This window comes from Echinops telfairi, unplaced genomic scaffold, assembly GCF_000313985.2.
Source record: "Echinops telfairi isolate 266 unplaced genomic scaffold, ASM31398v2 ScPeMD7_70;HRSCAF=299, whole genome shotgun sequence".
Lineage (NCBI taxonomy): Eukaryota > Metazoa > Chordata > Mammalia > Afrosoricida > Tenrecidae > Echinops > Echinops telfairi.
Genome location: NW_022103968.1, coordinates 28,792,757 through 28,815,179, shown reverse-complemented (window position 1 = coordinate 28,815,179; position 22,423 = coordinate 28,792,757). Strand labels below are relative to the sequence as shown.

The window sequence follows — 22,423 nt, the reverse complement described above, 5'->3', positions numbered from 1 at the left end:
CAGGAATGCTGGGGGAAGGGGCTGGTTGAGCCCTGCCCAGAGAGATAAGCTCCTTGGAATGCTGGAGGCAGGGATTGCAAAGTCCAGCAGATTACCCATCTTTCTGAGAGGTTGGGGGAAGGGGCTGCATGGTACGGACTGGATCCAAACATCACAGACTCTTTGTGATTAGGGACACTAAGTTTCGTCTTTAACTACGTCCTGCTGAGATAGGGCGACAAGGGAAGGGTGTAAAAGTCGGCAAGTTTAAGGTTTGGGTCAGTTGGCAGCGGACTGTAGGGATGAAGTGGGAGCTGGTTAATGGCTAGATTGGAGATGTCTTTCATCCATTCTGGCAAAAATTTAAACACACAGGGAGCTAAAAGTAAAAGTAGACATATTATTATTAGGGGCCCAATCAGGGGCATAAGCCAGGTCATAACAGGATTCTGAAACCATGAGGAAGGGCTGGTAGTATCCCACTGATTTTTAAATTTCATCAGCCATGGTGTGGAGTACTTTAATGTTTTGCTGAACTATACCTGATTCATTAATATAGTAACAACATTCTTCATTTAAGAACATGCATGTCCCTCCCTTATCTACTGTTAGTAAGTCGAGGGCTCGGCGACTTTGTAGGGTGACTTATGCTAAGGATGTTAGCTGCCTTTGGAGGGAGAGAAGAGGGTTAGAAGTGGAATCCACAGCAAATTGTATTTTGTCATTAAAGGTCTGAGCTTGAATAATAGTTTGTCCTATTGCTCCTTCTGACATGGCTGCAGCTAAGGAGGAAGCAAAACTGAGCCACTGGCAAAAATACTGCTTGTTTGATTCAAGGGTTAGAACGAGTGGGTAGTTTCCACAGCCACTGGAATTCAGCTTGTCCGTACATCATAAGTTGTGGGACTACAGTGACTGGGAGGCAAAGGGAGTAGTGCGAGGCATTGAGACACTTTGTGAGGGTTCCATTTCACCAGAAATGGGCTCCTAGTGGAGCTTCCAGTGAGCCTGTAACCTCTTGGGTACGGTTGCAACTAGGTATGCTGTGGGTCTGTGCTATGGATGGTAAGTAGCACAGGGGGTAGATGACATTAATCTGGCCTTCTGGGACAAATAATGGTATATTAGGAATGGGAGCGGGACAGGGGTTGCTAATATTACCAGAGGGGGAGGGAGTTTATTGGAACAGTTGCCAACAATGGACCTTGGAGGGAAGCACAGAGAAAACAGGATGAGTTTTCTGTCCCAGAAGCATTTAATAAGAGGGCTGCTTCCTAGATCAGTTTCACCCACTTGAAAGGGTGAGGTTTATTGTCTTTTTTTGTTATTTGGGTTAATAGATTAAGTTTGCTGTTTCATATTTCTTCATCAAGCTTCTTGGGTGAGGGAGAAACTTGGATATATTGTCTTTGGATGTTTAGGATGACTATGGGTTTTTTGCCTCAGCGGTAGTATCACAGACCTCCCTCAACACCTTTTTCCCATATTGAGTCCAAGGGATCTGAGATATAGAGTTTATACTTTCCTCGCTTATTGGTGGTGAAGATATTAGAATGGAAAAAGTCTAAGTGGTATTTGCAAGACCAGTAAGGATACCCCTTGTACTGGTTAGACCACTGTCTACAGGAGTCTTTGACCTGGTCCTAAACAAAGCAGAGCTTTAGAGGGTCTGCTTTTCTTGCAAAGTTGTACCCGACTGTACTTGCTACTACGGAGGAGAAACCAGTCCAGTTAAATGGGATGCAGACTGTTCCTTGACATCCACTCAGGCCACGGTGTGCTTTGCTGACAACATGAGTTTTGCCTTGATAGGTTTCTCAAACAACAAATTGCCACACATAAGACACTGGGCGTGGTAGGGTAGAAGATGGCCACGGGAAAGGTAATTCTTTGTTTATACCACAAGGCACAGGTGGAGTTAGGTATGGGAAACAGAAGGCACCTTAGTAAAGTATAGGGTAGTAGGCCCCACAACTTGGGTTGAATACCGGGCATGATTTGTGTCGGGGGCTAGCTTCACTCTGGTGAGGTGATGCCAGTTAGGGCCACCGAGGACTCTGACAGCCCTGGGGGTGGTGAGGATGATTGTGTATGGCCCTGTCCACTTAGGCTGCAAAGCCTGCGGGTGATGTTCTTTCAGCAGGACAGAGTCTCCTGGACTGATCACTGGCAAGTCGGGTCGTGTAGGATCAGGAGTTGGCAGATACCTGTCAGCATGCTCCTGGAGCAGTTTCCTTAAAAGAGAAAGAAAAGGTAAATAGTTTGCTAGTGGTGGTGTTTGGATTGGTACATTGTGGTTGATAAGAAAGGGCTTGCCACATAGAAGTTCAAACGGGCTTAGAAAGGAAGGGGAGCGAAGGCTGGATTTAATTCAAATTAAGAAGAGGGGGAGTAGGTCCACTCATGAGCAGTGACGTTCTAGGGACAGTTTAGACCGATGATTTTTTTATAATTCCATTCATTTTTTCAATTGTGCAGAGGATTGAGGCCTGTATGGCATGTGTAAGGGCCACTTAATGTTTAGGGAGAGTGAGACTTGTTGTGTGATTTGGGATATGAGGCAGGGACTGTTATAAGATTTAAGGAGTTGGGGAGGCCAAACCTGGGAATGATTTGGGTTAGTAAAATGACTGTGACTGTGTCTGCTGTCTCCCGTTTGGTGGGGAAGGCTTCCACCATCCTGTGAAGGCTTCCACTCATTCTGAGAAGGGCACGAGGTCCTATGTGTAGAAAGGAATATATTGGGTGTAGAGGTGTTCAGCTTGCTGTGTTGGTAGTGTTATTTGACTGTGAAGAACTATCCACCCTTCAGGGTTTTTCTGTCCCCCCTTCTGGGTTAGGGTGGCTTCTTCTTAGCATGTGTAAGAGGATTGTACCTCAGGGATGGTACAGTAGAGAATTGGAGCTGGGTTAGCAGGTTTGGTAGTGAGGTTCTTTACAGTAGTGTCTGCTTTGTTGTTGCCATGTATGACAAGTGAGTTATCAGTCTGGTGTCCTCTGCAATGGATAATAGCTACTTTTGTTGGTAGCTGAAGAGCCTGTAAGAGATTAGCTATTAACTTACTGCTTACAATGGTTGTAAGAAATCCCTTTTCTTTCCAAAAATGGTGGCGTGACAGTGAGCTATGAGGAACACATACTTAGAGTCTGAATATATATTAGCTGTTTTTCTTGTAGCTAAGTGGCGAGCTCGAGTGAGAGCAATGAGTTCTGCCTTTTTGAGAGGTGGTCCTGACTGGGAGACGTGCAGCTTCCCAGACCTGGTCAAGTGAGAAAACAGCATAGGGGGCTTGTTGTTGCCCTTGGGTGTCTACAACAGAGCTTCCATCATCAAACAAAGTTAGATATGGATTAGGATAGGGTTGATCTGAGAGTTTAGGTCAGGGTTGTGCTAGTTCTTCAATCACTTGTGGGCAGGAGTGACTGCTAGATTCTTTCAAGTCTGGGAGCTGAGGCAAGAGTTGCTGGGTTTAACGAGGGAGCCTGGCACAGGGTTCCCAATAAACATGTTCTCAGGTTCTCAATAAACATGAGTTGGATTTCTTGTAAGCAGCTTGGAGACAGCAGAGACAGGATTCGATGTGAGAGGAGGTCCTGCGGCCTGTGGGTGGATAACATCTGCATAGGCTCTCCCAATGTTAGCTTTAGGGCTTCTTTGGTAAGGGTGGCATCTGCCACCAAGGCCCGGAGGCACAGTTGCCAGCCTCTTACTGTCATATCTAGCTGTTTGTACAGATAAGCTACAGGGGATAGAGTGGGTCCCGGGGTCTGAGTTAGGACTCCAACTGCTACACAACTTGTTTTTCGTTTGTGTAAAGCAGAAAAAAGGTTTGGTAGATGTAAGGTGGGGAGTGAAGGAGAGTATGTTAGAGTTTGTTAAAGGCTGCTTTGACTAACTGGGGAGAGTGTAAAGGACCAACAGGAGTGACCTTATCAGCTACATATAGTGGTTTAGCTAACAAAGTGAAGTTAGGAATCCAGTGTCTGAAAAATCCTACAAAGCCTAAGTAGGAACACATTTGGTCTGTGGTTTCTGGAGCTCAGAGCTCTCTCACCACTTGGCGCTGGTCTATTGTGAGTTCCGGGGTGGTGGGAGGGAGTTGTAGGGCTAAGTAGGTAATGGTTGTGTGAGAGAGCCGGGCTTTAGCTCGTAACACTCAATAGCCTTTAGAAGCTAAGAAGTTTAAGAGTTGGGCTGTGTGTTCCAGTGAACTGGATTTGGATGGGCTGCATAGCAGCAGGTCATCTACATACTGTAGCAAGGTGGATGGCAGAGAGGACAGTGTAAGAGGTCAATGGTTAATGCTTGGCCAAACAAGTGGGGGGAGTTGTAGTAGCCCTGAGGTAAAACAGACCACGTGTCCTGAGAAGCAGTTACAGTGTCTGGGTCCTCCCAAATGAAGGCAAACAGAAACTGGCAGCATGGTTCAGGGGAATTGTAAAGAAAGCATCTTTTAGATCGAGTAGGTAAAATGGGTTGTATTAGATGGAATGCGGGACAGAAGAGTGTATATGTTAGGGACTATGGGGTGGATGGGGACTATGGCTTCACTGATAAGACACAAGTCCTGTACTAGGCGGTAGGACCCCTCTGCCTTCTTGACAGGCAAGGTAGTGGTGTTGCAAGTACAATGAGTTGGTTAGTGAGGAGGCGTTGAATGATAGGCTTCAGGCCTTTAGGGTGAGTGAGGGAGATTGGAAACTGGGAGCAAGTAGGGAAGGTGGATGGATCTTTAAGGCAAATAAAAACAGGTTGGTGATGTCTTGCAACAACAGGTTGGGAAGTGTTCCACACTTCCCGGTTTACATAGTGTGGCAGTGGGTTGGAGGAGGGTGCAGACAGAGGTTTGGTGGTGGAAAGCATTAGCAAAAGGAAGTTGGGGAGGAAGAAGTGGGTAGCAAACAGCTCCACTGAAGACTAACTCCCAACTTGGAAAGGAGATCTCTACCTAGTAACAGTGCAGGACATGAGGGCATTAATAAAAAAGAAGTGAGACAGAGGGGAGTTTTTTTATATCTAGAAACAAAGGATGGGTTAGTAGGGGTTTTGAGGGCTTGCCGTCTACCTACAACCATGACTGGGGAAGGAGAGGTGGGGCCTGAGAAGGAAGGGTGGACGGAGAAAGCAGCTCCTGTGTCCACCAAAAAGGAAACTGGTTTACCCACTACCTTGATGTTACCTGTGTCCACCAAAAAAGAAACTGGTTTACCCACTGCCTTGACTGTTACCTGTGTCCACCAAAAAGGAAACTGGTTTACTCACTACCTTGACTGTTACCTGTGTCCACCAAAAAGGAATCTGGTTTACCCACTACCTTGATTGTTACCTGTGTCCACCAAAAAGGAAACTGGTATACCCACTACCTTGATTGATACCCGAGGCTCAGTGAGGGTCACCGGGGCCACTGATCAGGGCGTCTGCAATAGTCTTTGGTGGCCAGGCACAGCAGTGCTAATGGTGGGTCGGGGTTGGAGGGACAGCCCCTGCACAGCTAGGCACTGAGGAGTAGGCACTCCTCCAATGCCCTGCTGACAGCACACCGGGCAAGGTTTACTTGGTAGTCGGGGCTGTGGGCAATGCTTATCCCGTGTCCCTCCTGGCCACAATTAAAGCTAGGTCCTGGCAGTGGCCGGTTAGAGGCATGGTTAGAGTTGTTGCTTCCTGATGTCTTCTGACCCCTCTCTCTAGCTGGCATCAGGGCAGCAATCAAGACTTGGGCTTGCCAGCTTGCCCCTTGGTGGGCTCGGGATTCATAAACTACCTCAGTCTGCTCCTCTGGGGCATTAAAACCTTTAAATTCTGGGGTCTGAGGGCCATCCTCAGCTTTTTAAAGTTTAAATATCATGTCCTAGGTCCTAAGCCTGAGTAAGGAATTGGAACTCTTTAATAAAGGTGATAGGGTTTTGTGAGAAAACACTTACCCGCCTTTTTATCTGGGAGAGTTCCACTGGGGAGAACAGTGTATGGACCCTGACTGGCTTTTCTGCCCCCGCAATCTTGTGGAGGGGACAGACAAGGGTATGGTGGGAACAGGTGTAGCTAGCAATGGGAGACAGGGGGTGGCAATTGTAGAGTTTGGGAGGGCTCGGGTGTCACTCAGAGGAGGTTGAGTAGGGAGGGAGCCAGGAAAGGGGGAGAGAGAGAGAGAGACTCTAGGGAGATTGAGGGGTTTGGCTGCGGGGAGGGCAGAGGTGTCGGGGGTGCAGCCGCCTCAGCTTCTGGTGGGTAGCAGAGGGAGGTAGCAGAGGGAGGTGGTAGTCATGGGCACCCGGAATATGGAGGAGGTTTTACTGGGGGTGCGGACAAGGAGTCAGGGGGTTCAGAGAAAGATGAGGAGGAGGACTGTCAGGGGCCTGATTAAGAGAGCGTTTGGCAAAGAGAACTTGAGCGGGGTGACAGGCAGTAGAGACGGATGGGAGCAAAGAAAGAAAAAGGTCTGAACATATGGGACTTCTGACCACTTGTGAGTTTATTGAGAAAAATTGTAGAGGTCGTGGAGAATGTTAAAATTGAAAGCACCATTTTCTGGCCAGTGATACCCATTATCTAATTGGTATTGTGGCCACACTTCATTACAGAAAAAGACTAGATGCTTGGTGAGATTGGCCAGCAAGCATCCCAAAGGACTGTCCTTAAGAGGCTTAGAGAGAGCACTTCCCATGTTGTCTCAAACTTCAAGGGGTATGGGCAGAGGAGAAGGACCGTCCCCACCTATCAGTCAGGAAGTGGCCCGGTAACCCTGAGAGGCGTCCTAGTCAGAGTTAGGGCCCCAGGGGAGAATCCTGGACTCTCCGGAACAGGAAGGTTCCCTGACGCAGGCCTGCAGCTTTACCCAGCAGACAGGGACTTTGGACCAGTGAGATAAACCACAGGGAGTTAAGGATGGGGAGGGGCCTGACCTTGTGGCCAGAAAAAAATGGAGGGTGGTCAGAAGCCTTTGTTCAGTGTGAGCAAAGGAGGAAGTAGATTTTAGAGAAGTTTGAGTAGTTCTGGGAGCAAAGCTGCAAGTACAAGCACACAAATAGATAGACGGAGCTCAGACTCACCCTCTGTGCTCCAGTCCAGTCGGAAGGTGTATGACTGCCAGGCCCGGTGCCAGCAGTACTGTCAGCGGCAGGAATCTCAGGAAGTAAACACAGAGACAAAGGGCTGGAGGCCACGTGAGAGAGAAGATAGACACAGAGAAAAGGTAGACAAGAGAAACTAACCTGATCGTTCGGGGAAAGGCGGTTATTTCCAGCTCCTCTTAGTACGAGGGTAGCAGAATAAACCCCTGCATCAGATCCAAAAAAACTCAAGGACCTAAGTTCCCATATGAGTTTGCTCGTCCTCAGTGTCCAGAAAGACAAATAAGACAAACAAAGGAGACAGAATGGACATACACAGAGAGATACTGACCAGAAATTGCTTGTTCAGACAGGCTTCAGAGGTCTGTAGAAGTGGAAGATAGGGCTGTGCACCTTCCAGAGGGAGGCCGGGTGGCACAGAGACCATTCCTGCCGATTCTGGGCTTTGGCACCAAGATGAGAGGTGAAAAACGGAGGCGCAGCACAGAGACAGGATTCAGCCAAGACTGTGGAGTTAAGAAAGGCTTTAATGAGGCAGGGAAAGAACTCCTGGGCGAAGTCCATAACCTAACGAACTAGGTTAAGGAAATCGCACCAGACAGTAAGGTGGTGGGATGTATAAAGGGCTTGAGATAGGACACATGTACTAAGAAGGGGAAGGGAGTTTTTAAGTGTAGTAGCTGCAGGATTTGAGCCAGGATGGGGCCTGTGAGTAAATCATCTTGTTTTTGCAAACTTGCTTCATGCTTCAGTCAGGAATGCTGGGGGAAGGGGCTGGGTGAGCCCTGCCCTGAGAGATAAGCTCCTTGGAATGCTGGAGGCAGGGACTGCAAAGTTCAGAAGATCACCTGTCTTTCTGAGAGGCTAGGGGAAGGGGCTCCATGGTCCGGGCCCAGCCCAAACATCGAAAATATATTTATATATGATGATGATGGGGAAACAGATGTTTGTGCATATATTTATAGGTTTAGTATTAAGGTAGCAGATGGACATTGGACCTCTACTCAAGTATTCCCTCAATGCAAGAACACTTTGTTCTATTAAACTTGCATTCCATGATGCTCACCTTCCAGACACGGTCGTTGCAGACAAAATGAGTGCACAAGCAATTATGGTGAAGAAAGCTCATGGTGCCCAGTTATCAAAAGAGATACCATCTGGGGTCTTAAAGACTTGAAGATAAACAAGTGGCCATCTAGCTGAGAAGCAACAGAGCCCACATGGAAGAAGCACACAAGCCTGTGTGATCACAAGGTGTCGATGGGATAAGGTATCAGGCATCAAAGAATAAAAAATCATATCATTGTGAATGAGGGGTGTGCAGAGTGGAATGGAGACCCAAAGCCCATCTGTAGGCAACTGGACATTCCCTTACAGAAGGGTTGGCAGGGAGGAGGTGAGCTAGTCAGGGTGCAGGGTAGCAACGATGAAACACAACTTTCTTCTAGTTCTTAAATGCTTCCTCCAGACCCACTCCCCACTATCATGATCCCAATTCTACCTTACAAATCCAGCTAGACCAGAGGATGTACACTGGTACAGATAAGAACTGGAAACACAGGGAATCCAGGGCAGATGAACCTCTCAGGACCAGTGGTGAGAGTGGCGATACTGGGAGGGTGGAGAGGTGAGATAGGAAGGAGGAACCGATCACAAGGAACTACGTATAACCTACTCCTTGGGGGACAGACAACAGAAAAGTGAGTGAAGGGAGACATGACAAAATAATCATAATTTTAAACTATCAAGGGTTTGGGAGGGAGGGAGGTTTTGGGAGGGAGGGGAGAAAAAGAGGAGCTGATACCAAGGGCTCAAGTAGAAAGAAAATGTTTTCAAAATGATGGTGGCAACAAATGTACAAATGTGCTTGACACAATGGATGGATGGATTATGATAAGAGTTGAATGAGCCCCCAATAAAATTATTTTTAAAAGAAAAAAATATAAAGAGACATACAATCCTTACACAAGGAGTGCCAATACAACAACCTTGTTGGAAAGCACTGAGGCAATCTATTTAAAAATAAATTGTGCAGATCGTTGACATCATACACACGAGTAAGTTGGACCTGGGATGAGGAGGACCAAACAGATGGATGCGTTTGAGCGATGTGCGGATGAGGAGCATGAAGCGCTCTGGACTGCCCAAAGCAGAGTCACGTAGGTTTGGGGTAAGAACAGCCAGAAGATTTCTAAGAGGCAAGGATGATGAGACTTATCCCATGTGCTTCGGACATGTTCTCAGGAGAGACCAGTCCCTGGAGAAGGACATCATGCTTGGAAAGGAGAGAGGCAGTGAGAAGGAGGTAGACCCTCCCCAAGACGCATTGACCCAGCGGCTGCAACACTGGGCTCAAACAGAAGAACCACTGTGAGGATGGCGCAGGACCGGGACGGGGAGAGGGTCTCTGTTCTGTTGTATGCAGGGTCACCGTGAATCAGAACTGACTCGATGGCTCCGTAGAACAACACAACATGAGGAAATCTAAAGGAGTGTGAACACCACGTGATGTAAGTGACAACCCACCCGTGCACTCACATAAAGCACTGGGGTGTGGGGGCGCTGCCCTGAAAGCGCTCAGGCCTATGGAGAATCAGGTGGGGAACAGAGCAGTCCCTAACTGTGAAATGCCTTTTCACAGAGGAAGTACGGATTCCGAACACTGTGTGACATAAAACCGAGGAGAATGTGCTCAGATCCATCGTTTCATTACGACCCCTCCCAGACTCCGTGGTCTTCCTCAGCAACCATTGTGCTGTGCTCCCACATTCTATGGGTTGGGAATTCCATCAGGGGAAATCGCCTTTCTCTGCTCACACTCTTCCCAAATTGAACAGCTGAGTGTGATTCAGACTACTGAGGGCCGAAGCCATGTGCAGGCTTCTCAACTGACAAGTCTGGCTTCTGGCCTGGGCTGACCCAAGGGCTGAGCTCAGCTGAGGCTGTCAATGGGAAGGACGACATGTAGCCTGTCCATGTGGCTTGGACTGCATTCACTTGGCAACCCACAAGGGTGCATCTAGATCAGCAGTTCTCGACCTGTGGGTCGTGACCCCTTGGGGCTCAAAGGACCCATTTACAGAGGTTGCCCAATTCATAACAATAGGAAAATTACAGTTATGAAGTAGAAATGAAAATAATTTTATGGTTGAGGGTCACCATAACAGAGGAACTGTATAAAAGGGTCGTGGCATAACGAAGGATGAGAACCACTGGCTTAGAGAGTGAACTTTCCAAGAGAGCTCACAGAAGCTGCCACGTTTTCCAGATACTCTTGCTTGGAACCCAGCTGTCCTGGTGTGGGGAGCCCCAAGTCACAGGAGAGGCCACGTGGAGATGATCCAATCAACTGCCTCAGCTGGGCCCAGGCTTTGAGTCATAACAATCCCAGTGCCAGACGCGTTTCCCGATGTTTCTACCTTCCAGCCAATCAAATCACTCCCAGCTATTCAAGCAAGCCTTTTGTCTTAGGATCAGTTCTCTAGAGGAGCAAAACTAGTCTCTCTCTCTCTCTCTCTCTCAATTCCAACTCACATCGACAAGGTAGAACTGCCCCTGTGGGTTTCCAAGACTAAATATTTTCAAGAGTAGAACATTTTGTCTTTTGCCCAAGGAGTGGCTGGGAATTTCAAACTGCTGACCTTGTGCTTAACAGCCCAATGTGTAACTATTAAGCCACCAAGGCTCTGGACACGCACTCATGTAACTAAGAAACTGATGCTATATGTACATACTATGTGTCACAGGGTAAATAAAAAGGCATCGCAGCTGGAGTCCCGGTTCAGGGATGCACAGGTTTACTGCAAAGAAAGCCTGCGTGAACCTGTCTCTGCAACGAGTGCATGAACCTAGATCGGCAGGTCAGGCAGCAGGCTGCTGGCTCATGGGCCTTCGAGGCGGATCCGCCCCGACATTGGTGGGCAATACAATCAGCCACCGTCTCAAGTCTCAAAACCCAGCTGTCAGATGATGGGCCAGATGCGGATTTAGATCGAGCAAAAGGCTGGTGGACTTTGCCAGAGTTCACATATAGGAAGGGACTTCACACGTTGGTGGGGAAATTCCATGCTTTTAATTCCACTTTTCCATTAACTTTTAAGTGTCCCCTCATGTTGGATGCAGGCCACCCTACTGAGGAAACTCCATGTCAACTGATTGGCAGTTCATAGCAAATCTTATCCTGGAGATGGTTACATCATGGAGTGATAACTGTCAAGCTGTCTCATGACTCCCAAACTAGAGAATCATGGCCCAACCAAGCTGTCACATAACCGTAAGCTTCCCAAGGTAGGCTCTGGACCGTGTGCAGGAGAGATTAACCATCCCAGCTGAGCCCTGGCCAAATTACTGACCCACAGAATTTCTGAATATAACAAAATGCTTGTTATATTTTTTGTAAAAACTACCCCTAAACATCACAATAACAATAGCTATGATTATACCATTAACATTCATTGAGTATTTTTATATGCCAGATACGTAATAGAATGTTTTATAGACATTATTGTATATAGTCAATGCAGTGGTCCCATGAAGAATATACTCCTTTTAATTTCCACACAGATGCAGAAGCTGAGGCAACAGGAATAAACAGAGTTGCCCATCATAGAAAGTCTGGGAGCAGAGATTTGAATGCACTGTCTAAGTGTAGAGGCCACAAGCATTAAGTATTCTGCTACAACACACTGCACACAGCTCTATGTATGTATCATCTTCCCATGTTGCCATACATCTTACACAGCTGTAGTCCTAGTACACCGAAATGTGTGCAAACTGATCTCTTTTAGGATACGCCTGTCATTTTGTATATTTCTACACCGTTTTCAGAATCATCATTTTACCGGCTGCTTAGTTTGTTGATGACTAATGCTGATGTGGGGGAGCCCTGGGTGTACCAGGGGCTGAGCACTGTGTTGTCAATTGGTAGGTTGGTGGTTCAAACCCACAAGTCGATCCATGGTAGACAGATGAGTCCGTTTACGCCCATGAGCATTACAGCCTTGGAAACCCTGGGCAGCAGCTCTGCTCTGCTCTGTAGAGTCGCCAGGAGTCAGAATCAATTCAAAAGGTTTTGAAAGTGTTGACTGAGGAGCCCTGGTGGTTCAATGGCACTTGCCTATTAACTGGAAGGTGGACGGTTTGACCCCACCAGCTTGTCTGAGGGCGGACGATGTGGTGGTCTGCTTCCGCCCACAGACACAGCCTGGGAAGCCCTGTGAGGCAGTCCTGCTCTGTCCTATAGACTCACTGTGGACTGGCACCAACTTCAGGGCAGTGGGTTTGATTTTTTTTAATGCTGATTTACTGTAACTGTGCAAATAATTGCCCTATTATTATTGTCTGCATCGCTTACAATTTTCTTAAATTGGTAAGGATAGCATTGCAGTATCCATCTTTATACCTTTGTAGATCTATTTCTTTCTATAAGTCCTCAAAGAGAAATCAATGAGTTAAAGAGGGTTTTGATCATTTTCACTAAGTACTCTTTCAATTTCCAAAATATGTAGGAGTGTGGAAAATTGACACCATTTTTAATCATTTTATTGGGGGCTCCTACAACTCTTATCACAATCCATATGCACATCATTGTGTCAAGCAATTTATACATTTGTTGCCATCATAATTCTCAAAAATTTTCTTTCTAACTTGAGCCCTCAGTATCAGCTCCTCATTTCCCCCCTCCCTCCCCCACCGTCCCTCGCTCATGAACCCTTGGTAATTTATAATTTTTATTATTTTATCATGTCTTACACCATCTGATGTCTCCACTCACCCACTCTTCTGCTTTCCATCTCCAAGGGAGGGGTTAAATGTAGATCATTGTGATCGGTGCCCCCTACCTCCCCCACCTTTCCCTTATCCTCCTGGTATTGCTACTCTCATTATTGGTCCTGTGGGGTTTATCTGTTGTGGATTCCCTGTGTTTCCAGCTCTTATCTGTACCAGTGTACATCATCTAGTCTATCCAGATTTGTAAGGTAGAACTGGGATAATGTTGGGGTGGGCAGAAGGAAGCATTAAAGAACTAAAGGAAAGTTGTATGTTTCATTGGTGCTATATTGCACCCTGACTGGTTCCTCGGCTCCCCGAGACCCTTCTGTAACGGGATGTCCAGTTGTCGACAGATGAGCATTGGGTCTCCACTCTGCACTCCCCGTCATCCACAATGATATGATTTTTTTTGTTCTGTGATGCCTGCTATGAAAATTGCTATACTTTTTAAATGCTCATTGATTTAGTAGATGCAAAATGAATACTTAACTCATTACATGTTGAACTAGGCACAAGGTAAAGGGTCCTGATTCCCAGGGAATATTTGGAGAGGTGAGTCATATACCTAACCACAGGAGACCAAAACCTCTGAGGAGAAACAACAGCAGGACAAAAATTATGGTAATTCAGGGTAGAAAAGAGAAATGGCACGGAGACATTAAAAGATATAGAGGAAAAAAGTTAAAGGAAGATTCCCTCCTTCAAAAGAGTCCCAAGAAGGCTTCCAAGAGAAGCTTTTAGAAATGGGTCTGAAAGGAGAGCCAGAAACTCAAAGAAGGAAATAGGGCAGGGACAAAATTGTGAGCCAGGAGCAAATTGAGGATGCAAAACCGTGTGGTGAGTTTAGTGAGAAGATCGCAGATCACCTGTGAAACCAAATCCTCCGAGAGAGAGAGAGAGAGAGAGAGAGAGAGAGAGAGAGAAAAGAGGTGTAAAACCAGAGCCCAGGGGGAGGGGTGTTGTGAGCTCACCTGCCATTTGTACTGACCTTTCACACAGCCAGATGGAAGGAACAAAGCCATGTGTGGGAATGCGCTCCGCATGCCAATGGTCCCCCTGTCCAATGCTACCATCCGTCCACGTTGTGACCAGAGCTTGGCTTTGCTTTTCTGTATCACAGACTTGGTCCAAACCACAGAACACACCTGCCCTTGAATTGCCAGATAAGGGCCCTGGGGGAACCCAGGTAGACACACGAGATGGGCCCTTGGGAACTCGGGCTCTAGGACCCAAAGTGCTTTCTGGTTCTCTGCTCTTTCCCCCTAGGAATCCTTTTCAGTCAAGGAGAGAGGTGGAAGCACATGCGGCGCTTCTCCCTCCTGACCCTGAGGAACTTTGGAATGGGGAAGAGGAGCATCGAGGAGAGGATCCAGGAGGAAGCCCGGTGCCTTGTGGAGGAGCTCCGGAAAACAAAGGGTGAGTCTCACTCAGCAGACCTTTGGGAGCCAGGATGTTCCCCCACACTGACCTACACGCTCCTCCTCGGGGAGGCACTTAGGAGCTGTGTCTGCTGTGTTAGTCCAGGTAGACTAGAGAAACACATTCATAGAGATACTCACATGTACATAAGAAAGAGATTTATATACAAGAGCAACTGAACATTGAGAAAACAGCCCAGCCCAGTCCAGATCAAAACCCTAAGTCTGATATTATCCCATATGTCCCATACCAATCTATATAAAGTCCTCTTCAGACTCACGAAACACATGCAATGACAGGCGAGAGGGTAGAACGTCTTTGGACCAGTGTCAATGGAAACATCTCAGCTCTGGCAGGGGTCTCTGCATGGCTTCTCCAATACCCTGGGCTACACCATGGTGGGTTCATGTGTCTTGTCAGGTGCTATGTCTCCCAGGGTGTGAAGCAGTGAGAGAGTCTTTCCTGCCTCCAAGGAGGAAAAACTGGATTTCCCAGAATTGGCAGGAGAAGGCCATGCCCACACAGAGGCCTCATTGGCTATGATCTGATTGATAAACTGGACTCCACCCCTACACTCCTAATCCTCAAATTGACAAACGATTATATATCAACCACAGCTGCTAACGAGCAAAGTCAGCAGTTTGAAACCACCAGCTGCTCCTCAGGAGAAAGCCGCCTCTTTCTACTCCAGGAAAGATCCAGTCTTGGAGACCCGCAGGGGCGGTTCTATGCTGGCCGAGTCAGAATCGGCGGCACCATTGAGTGTCCCAGGCCAGGATCTGCTCTGATGCAGGGAGTTAGTGAGGAGAAAGGAGTGGGGCAGATAATGAGTCGGGACTCTGGTATCCCTTTGTCTTGGTTGATGTCCCAATGGGGCTCTTACCAAACCAAACCCAGTCCCACCCCTGGAGAGGCCATTCCACCGCACAGCTGCCTGGGGGACAGAGCATCACTGTTCCACAGCGTCTCCAGGATGTCACTCTGGATGGAAGCCGACCGCACAGCTCCCTCTAGGGAGAGGCTGGTGGGTGTCCTCACTACCCACCTCTTGGTTAGCAACCTCCAGCTTTATACACTGTGTGCCCAGGGCTCCCTGCGCACCACGAGTCCAGACATTCAGACATGGAACTTAGCTCCGCTAGGACATTTTCCTCACCCTAAAAAAATAGGGCTACAAGTCAAACCTCAGGACGAGGACTGAATAATAGAACACGTGTCCATAATACTCCAAAGTTCACCGCCTTCACCCCAATGTCACTTACAGCGCCTCTGTAGGACAGGGGAGAACGGCCCCTGTGGTTTCTGAGTCTGTTACTGTTTTTCCGAGAGTAAAAAGCCCATCTTTCTCCCATGGTGCGGACTGGTGGATTTGAACTTCGGGGCTTACAGACAGCAGCCCGCCACATTGCCAGGGCTGCTACATAAGACCCAGCCTGTGGTAAACACTGCATCACATGACGGCTGCTGTTAGTAGATCATGAAGTCCTAGGTGGTGCAGGTGCTTAATGTGCTCGCCTACGAACTAAAGGCCTGAAAACTCTCCCCAAAGTCAGCCATTACACTCCCCACGGGTCACAGTCCTGCTCTGACACACGTGGAGCCGCTGTGAGTTGAAGTGTATCGTCACGTGTCCTCGTGGAGCACTGTGGTCTGTCTCAGGAGCAGTCCAATCGTACATAGCCGTGACTGTGTCTGCCCCGGAGCAGAAGAGGTCTTGTGCTTGGAATGACACTGCAGGGTGCTCCCCTTTCTCCAGGTCAGAGCTGTTCTTTTCTTCCACCAGCCCAGCCCTTTGACCCCTCCTTCATCTTCTCCTGTGCTCCGTGTAATGTGATCTGCTCCGTCCTCTTCAACGAGCGTTTCCAGTACACTGATGAGAGGTTCCTGTACCTGATGAATTTGCTAAATGAAAATTTCAGGCGCCTCAACTCTCGATCGATCCAGGTGAGGCTGAGACGGTCTCTGCACTTGGGGTTCTCTTCCTGACTCAGAATGCCTTCAGGGTGAGGGGTGAGGAGTGCTGACCCACTCCATGGACCAAGTGCCAACGTGGGCAGGCCACTTTCCCTCAGTCTTGGCCAGATGGATGAGTCAGCATCACTTAGCCCAGCATCGAGGCCAGGTTGCCCTCTGCCTCCCACCATGGGTTTACTCAGACAAAAGAAGGCAGCACATTCTGCTCTCAGGGTTCTTGTAAGGACCCTAAACTCCTATTCTCCGCTGTGGCCAGGCAAAGGAGACCCGAGCAAGCAGATGGGAAAGGCTGCTCTGTTGCATGGGAGGCTTAGATTCCCTCTTCTTTATGAAAGCTGGGGAAAGGATGCTGCTTGGTCAGATAGCTCAGAGGGTTAGGCGTTCCATTCCAAATGCTGGTCTCCTCTCACAAACTGAATTTCGTGTGTGTGTGTGTGTGTGCGCGCGCGCGCGCATGCGCGTGCGCGCGCATGTGTGTGTGGGTATACACACATATACACTTTACCTTATTTTCAGTTGTATAATCTCTGGCCAACACTCATAAAACATCTTCCTGGAGAGCACAGAGCATTCTTAAGAAGAACTCAGGACATGAGAAATTTTATCATGGAGAAAGTCAAGGAGCATCAAGAGTCCCTCGATCCGAACCACCCTCGGGACTACATTGATTGTTTCTTGAACAAGATGGAGCAGGTACACTCTGTGCTGTCAGCCCCAGGTACCCTACCTCCTCATTCCGTGCAAGTACAACACGTAAGCATAACTACACCACGTAGGCAATTCTTGATTATTTTGGTATCTCATAGCGACAGCAGATGCTGTTGTCACTAATAATGTTGTTGCTAGTGACCGCCATGTCAGCGCTGACTCATGCCAACTTGATGTGTGGCAGAAGGTGTTGGCTAGTTCTGTGCCATCATCCTGAGGTTTGTGAAGCCGTGATTGTGGCTGCTGAGCCAGTCCATCTCCTCCAAAGTAAAGGAGTCGAAGTGTCTTTAACTCATGTGGCCATGAACTCTTCCACTTTCAGGAGAAAGACAATCCGGCATCTGAATTTAACTTGAGGAACTTGGCAGCTTGTGGATCTAATTTGTTTGTGGGGGGAACAGAGACAACGAGTAGCACCCTGAGATTCGGGCTCCTGCTGCTAATGAAACACCCTGCCGTGGAAGGTACATCAAACACCCTAAGAGCCATGGAAGGATGGGGTCAGGGCCCTGGAGAGCGGAGGGGAGACACAGGCCGGTATCTGCTGCTCTTTCTCTGGGATGCCGTGCAGAACCCCAAGCAAAGGGCCGTTCACTGTGGTTTTATTTTTATAGAGCAGAATCCCATGATGGTGTTGATAGGATAGAGGAGTCTTTTGAGAACTCAACTCTTAATGAAGCTCAGAAACAGAGGGAGCTTCTGAATTCCACATCTTATTTATGAGATGCAAAGCCAAAGAAGGAACCTGAATTAGATGAGGGACACTTCTCATTTTCTGCCTGCCACCACCTGACAGTGGCTTTTAACACATTATTTTACCTGCAGGCCTATGTTTTCCCATCTTGACAATGGATCTGGCTCCCCAAGCGAGATTTATAGCGCCAATTGACCTTGAAATTCAAAGCTTTTTGAATTTGTGTTCATTCGATTTTCTCCAACATTACTTTCAGAACTCAGGCCCCGAGGAGCCAGTGCCTGTTGTACCTAAAAAAAAAACCAGGACCTGCCAGCCCTCTGAAACACGTAGGACAGTGTACGGCTGACAGATAGGACTCCTACCAGAGTGAGGGTTCAACACTGTCTCTCTACAGGGGCTTTGCCAAGAACTGGGGACAAGCCAAAAGCTCTGCCGCTTGGGTCCTCACCTGTCCAAGAGAACAAACCTATTAAGCCAAAAAACGCTCAACCCAAAACAGCCAAACTCACTGCCACCGAGTCGATGCCCACCCACAGTGGCCCTTAGAGCAGGGTAGAACTGCCCCTGGGAGTTTCCGACAGGAACTCTTCACAGGAGTAGAAAGCCCCACCTTTCTCCCACAGAGTGGCTGGTGGTTTTGAACTGCTGGCCCTGCAGTTAGCAGCCCAACATGTAAACACTACACCACGGGGCTTCTATTGGCAGCCAACTAGACAGTGAAGATTCCCTCAGCAGCAAGGCAGCATGCTGGGTAGGAACTGCCTGTGGGACCCTTCTCCAGGCCCCTCTCTGGGGTGCGGGGCAAAGCCTTTCTGGGTCTCCAGGGAACAGACCCCTGAGTGGCATTTTTGACTCATATCTCTGCAGCCAAACTGCATGAAGAAATTGACCGGGTGATTGGCCCCAACCAAAGCCCCTGTATGATGGACAAGACGAAGCTGCCCTACACGGAGGCCGTGTTGCACGAGATACAAAGATTCATCTCCCTCCTTCCTTGTAATCTGCCCCACTCTGTGACCAAGGACACGAAATTCAGAACATACGTCATCCCTAAGGTCAGACGTGCCTGGGAAAGCTGGGTGGGAGGGACTCAGTGGTACCTGGAAGGGTGTGTGAGAGACGTGTCCTTCCGGTGGCAGAGAGACCAGTGATTGAGTCACAGGAAGGGCAGAGGCCAGAGTTACGGAGTGTGAGCTTGAAAGCTCTCACTGTGACCAGTGAGCCCAGGGCCAGCCCCTTACCTCTGGGGGTCCTTCTCTGTCTTTGTGGAATGGAGGAGGCTGGCCCAGGGGTTCCAAGGCTCCTTGCTACCCTCATATCAAATGTGATTTGGGTGAATAAGAATCTCTTGGAAACTGAAATCTGAGCTTCTTTCATGATGGATTTAGAAAACCAAGCAACACACAGACAGGCAAGGACAGGGAAGGATGGGACATGTGCTGCCGCTTGAGCCCAGCCTCCCTCTCCTTCAGCCTCGCCTCTCTTCTCCCAGGACCATTGGAGGGAGCGCTGCCCCGGGAAGTTTCTATGCATAGAGCACATGGCCTTTGTGCGTACAAGGGAAGCAGTCAGGCTTGTGTAGTGAGTAAGAGCTTGGATATGACTTCTCACCTCTTCCTGAACATAGAGGAGGGATAAAAGATGTCAATCCTGTCTGAAAATGCTACAAAACAGGAAGTGTACACACCGGTCTCCCAAAGGTCAGTGTAGAAGTCTTGTAACACATCTCACTCAGCGAGTCAGTGCTGACTGCAGGCGACCCCCCCTTGGGTTTCTGAGACTGTAACTGTTTATGGGAGTCGAAAGCCCAGTCTTTCTCCCTCAGACATGCTAGTGGTTTCGAACTGCTGACCATATGGATCACAGTCCAACGCATATCCACTACAACAACAAGGATCCCTTTGAACACTTTAGGTTCCCAACACAACAGCAACAGCACAGTGCCATCGAGTCTATTCTGACTCATGGCAGCCCTACAGGACAGGGTAGATTGGCCCCGGTGGTTTTCTGAGACTGCAACTCTTTAAGGGATTAGAAAGCCTCACCTTTCTCCTGTAGAGTGGCTAGTAGTTTCAAACTGCCGACCTGGTAGTTATCAGCTCAATGTATAACCACTCTGCCACCAGGACTCTTTGACCTAAGGCCTAGCATCATATTAAAAATCACTACCCAGTTAGCATGGTATTACATATTGCATCATGAACACCATAATGATTCGACATCGTGAGACCCAGTCGGTACAGAAAATACATTTGATAATGTTCAGCCTTCAGTCTTGATATTTGAACCTTCACTGGACCAGGAATAGTTGAATGGCTATTTAATTAGAAAAAAACATATCTCTCAAGCAAAAGTCCAAATTATTTCATTAATAAAAGACTATAACCATTCTCATTAATACCAGAAATAAGACAAGGCCATCCATTACCACTATTATTCAACAAGAACCAGAAAATAGAAAGCAACAGGAGACATAAAACGATTTAAAGGTGGCAGACTTGCAAGTGATAAAATAGTACCTGGTAAACATACGACGAGGAACTGAAATGCCATTGCAAAACTAATTATAATAACTGGGTACAAATTTATGTTTGCAAAAAACCCATGGTTACTCTCTGTAAAATACAAAATCATTTAAAATAGGATAATGAAAGTTTTTCGTGGCTGAAAACAACAAAGAAGATAAAACACTTAGGAACAAACAAGTGATTCTCAAGATTTACTTACAGAAAGAAAACTTTAAACTGTTACTAAGAGATAACAAACATTATAAGTAAGCCAATCTATGTATTTAATGAGATCTAAATACAAATATCAACCAGATATTTTTTCCTTAGTACTAGACGAACAGATCCCAAATCTGATATGAAACATTAAAAAATAAAGAATCTCAGGGTCAGTTCCTTCCAAACATTGAAACATCCTCTAAAGTCATAGTCAAATTAAGGCAGTGACATACAGCTTCTTGGACAGACATATGATGACGGCCCTAAGAAACAAAGCTACATGCACATGGAATCTTAGCACATGATCAAGATGTCTTTTTTTCCTCTTAACCGAGAGGGGAAATCTGAATTATTCGGTAAGAACCAAAGCAGTTACCCTCAAGTCCACCCCACTTGGCTGGTATCTTTTGAAGCTGAGCACCAGTCCTTTCTTCTGAGGTACCAGGGGGCAGACTCCAGGCTTCATTCAAGAGCCCACTGTTGTCACTGCTTACACCTTGCTGGGACTCTGATTACTTAATAGATAGTGGCAAACTCCCAGTGGAGTTGGAAATAAATACAGGGAAGCCTATGAAAGCCAGGACATGCGCGAGGGAGAAAATTGTAAGAAAAGGAAAATGAAGAATATTTTCCACTCAAGCAAATAGAAGTGTTCAAGTGCACCCTGGGAAAGACTGAAAACTTCTAACACCTGAAAACACAAGCAACCCCCACCCCCCACGGAGTGCTGGCTCTCACAGGTTTCACATAGGGACAGACCCCTCTTCATAGCTTACAGGCACATTTATTCTCGGTGGCTCAGATGTGCACACATTGAATCTCAAACTATACTTACTAAGTTAAAGGGAAATACATTGTGTTGTTGTTGTTGTTGAGATTTTCAGAAGACAAAAGCCTTCCTGACATTGACCAAAGGGGGCCAGAGGTGGGAGTGGACAAGAGACTACAAATTTAAGAACTGATCAATTTAATTACATGCACATAAGAGGAAAAAAATCTACCCAAAGCACAAGGTCAAAAGATAACTGGCAAATTGAGGGGAAATGCTGCTTCGTGCACAAGAGCCAAGGACTCGGTACAGGGAAACCCGAGCAGCATCTCAAGCTGCTGCTGTGTGCCACCAAGCTGCTGCCAGCTCATGGCGACCCAGGCACCGTTGGCATGAGCAAAACCCAACCCCAACACTGAAAGTGCAAAGGACAGAACGTGAAAATTTGAGTGAAAGAATTACAATGGCTTTTAAGTGTGTGCAAATGAGGGGATTGCATTGAATGACATGAAACAAAATGTGTAAATTGTGTCATCTTTAATGAGGGAAATTTTAAAAAATCATTTTATTGGGGGCTCATTCAATTCTTATCACAAGCCATACATCCATTGTGTCAAGCACATTTACACATTTGTTGCCCTCACATTCTCCAAACATTTGATTTCTACTTGAGCCCTTGGTATCAGCTCCTCATTTTCCCCCTCCCCACTCCCTCATAAATCCTTGATAATTTATAAATCATTATTTTGTCATATCTTACACTGTCTGACAGCTCCCTTCACCCACTTTTCTGTTATATGTCCCCCAGGGAGAGTGCTATATGTAGATCTTTGTAATCAGTTCCCCCTTTCTACCCAACCTTCCTTCCACCCTCCCAGTATCACCATTCTCACCACTGGTTCTAAAGGGATCAGCTATCCTGGATTCCCTGTGTTTCCAGTTCCTCTGGTCTAGCCTGATTTGTAAGGTAGAGTTGGGATCATGATTGTGGGGGCGAGGGTAAGGGAGGATTTAAGAACTAGGAAAGTATATGTTTCATTGTTGCTACGCTGCACCCTGACTGGCTTATCTCCTCCCTGCCACCCTTCTGTCAGGGGGTGTCCAGTTGCCTACAGATGGGCTTTTCATCCCCAATCTGCACTTCCTCTCATTCACAATGATTTTTTTGTTCTTTGATGCCTGATACCTGATCACTTCAACACCTCGTGATCACACAGGCTGGTGTGCTGCTTCCCTGTGGGCTTTGTTGCTTCTGAGCTAGATGGCTGCTTGTTTACCTTCAAGCCTTTAAGACCCCAGACACTATATCTT

The 22,423-nt window shown here is 47.4% G+C and overlaps 1 protein-coding gene across 1 annotated transcript in view; it reads left to right on the top strand.

Annotated features, from left to right (window-relative positions):
• Nucleotides 1-22,423, top strand: part of LOC101650213 (cytochrome P450 2C23-like) — a 44,973-nt gene that overhangs the window by 9,187 nt on the left and 13,363 nt on the right. The window contains exons 3-7 of the mRNA XM_013004208.2: nucleotides 14,086-14,235; nucleotides 16,022-16,182; nucleotides 16,729-16,905; nucleotides 17,243-17,384; nucleotides 18,485-18,672. Coding sequence (XP_012859662.1) covers nucleotides 14,086-14,235; nucleotides 16,022-16,182; nucleotides 16,729-16,905; nucleotides 17,243-17,384; nucleotides 18,485-18,672 — 818 coding nt within the window. The remainder of the gene's footprint in view (nucleotides 1-14,085; nucleotides 14,236-16,021; nucleotides 16,183-16,728; nucleotides 16,906-17,242; nucleotides 17,385-18,484; nucleotides 18,673-22,423) is intronic.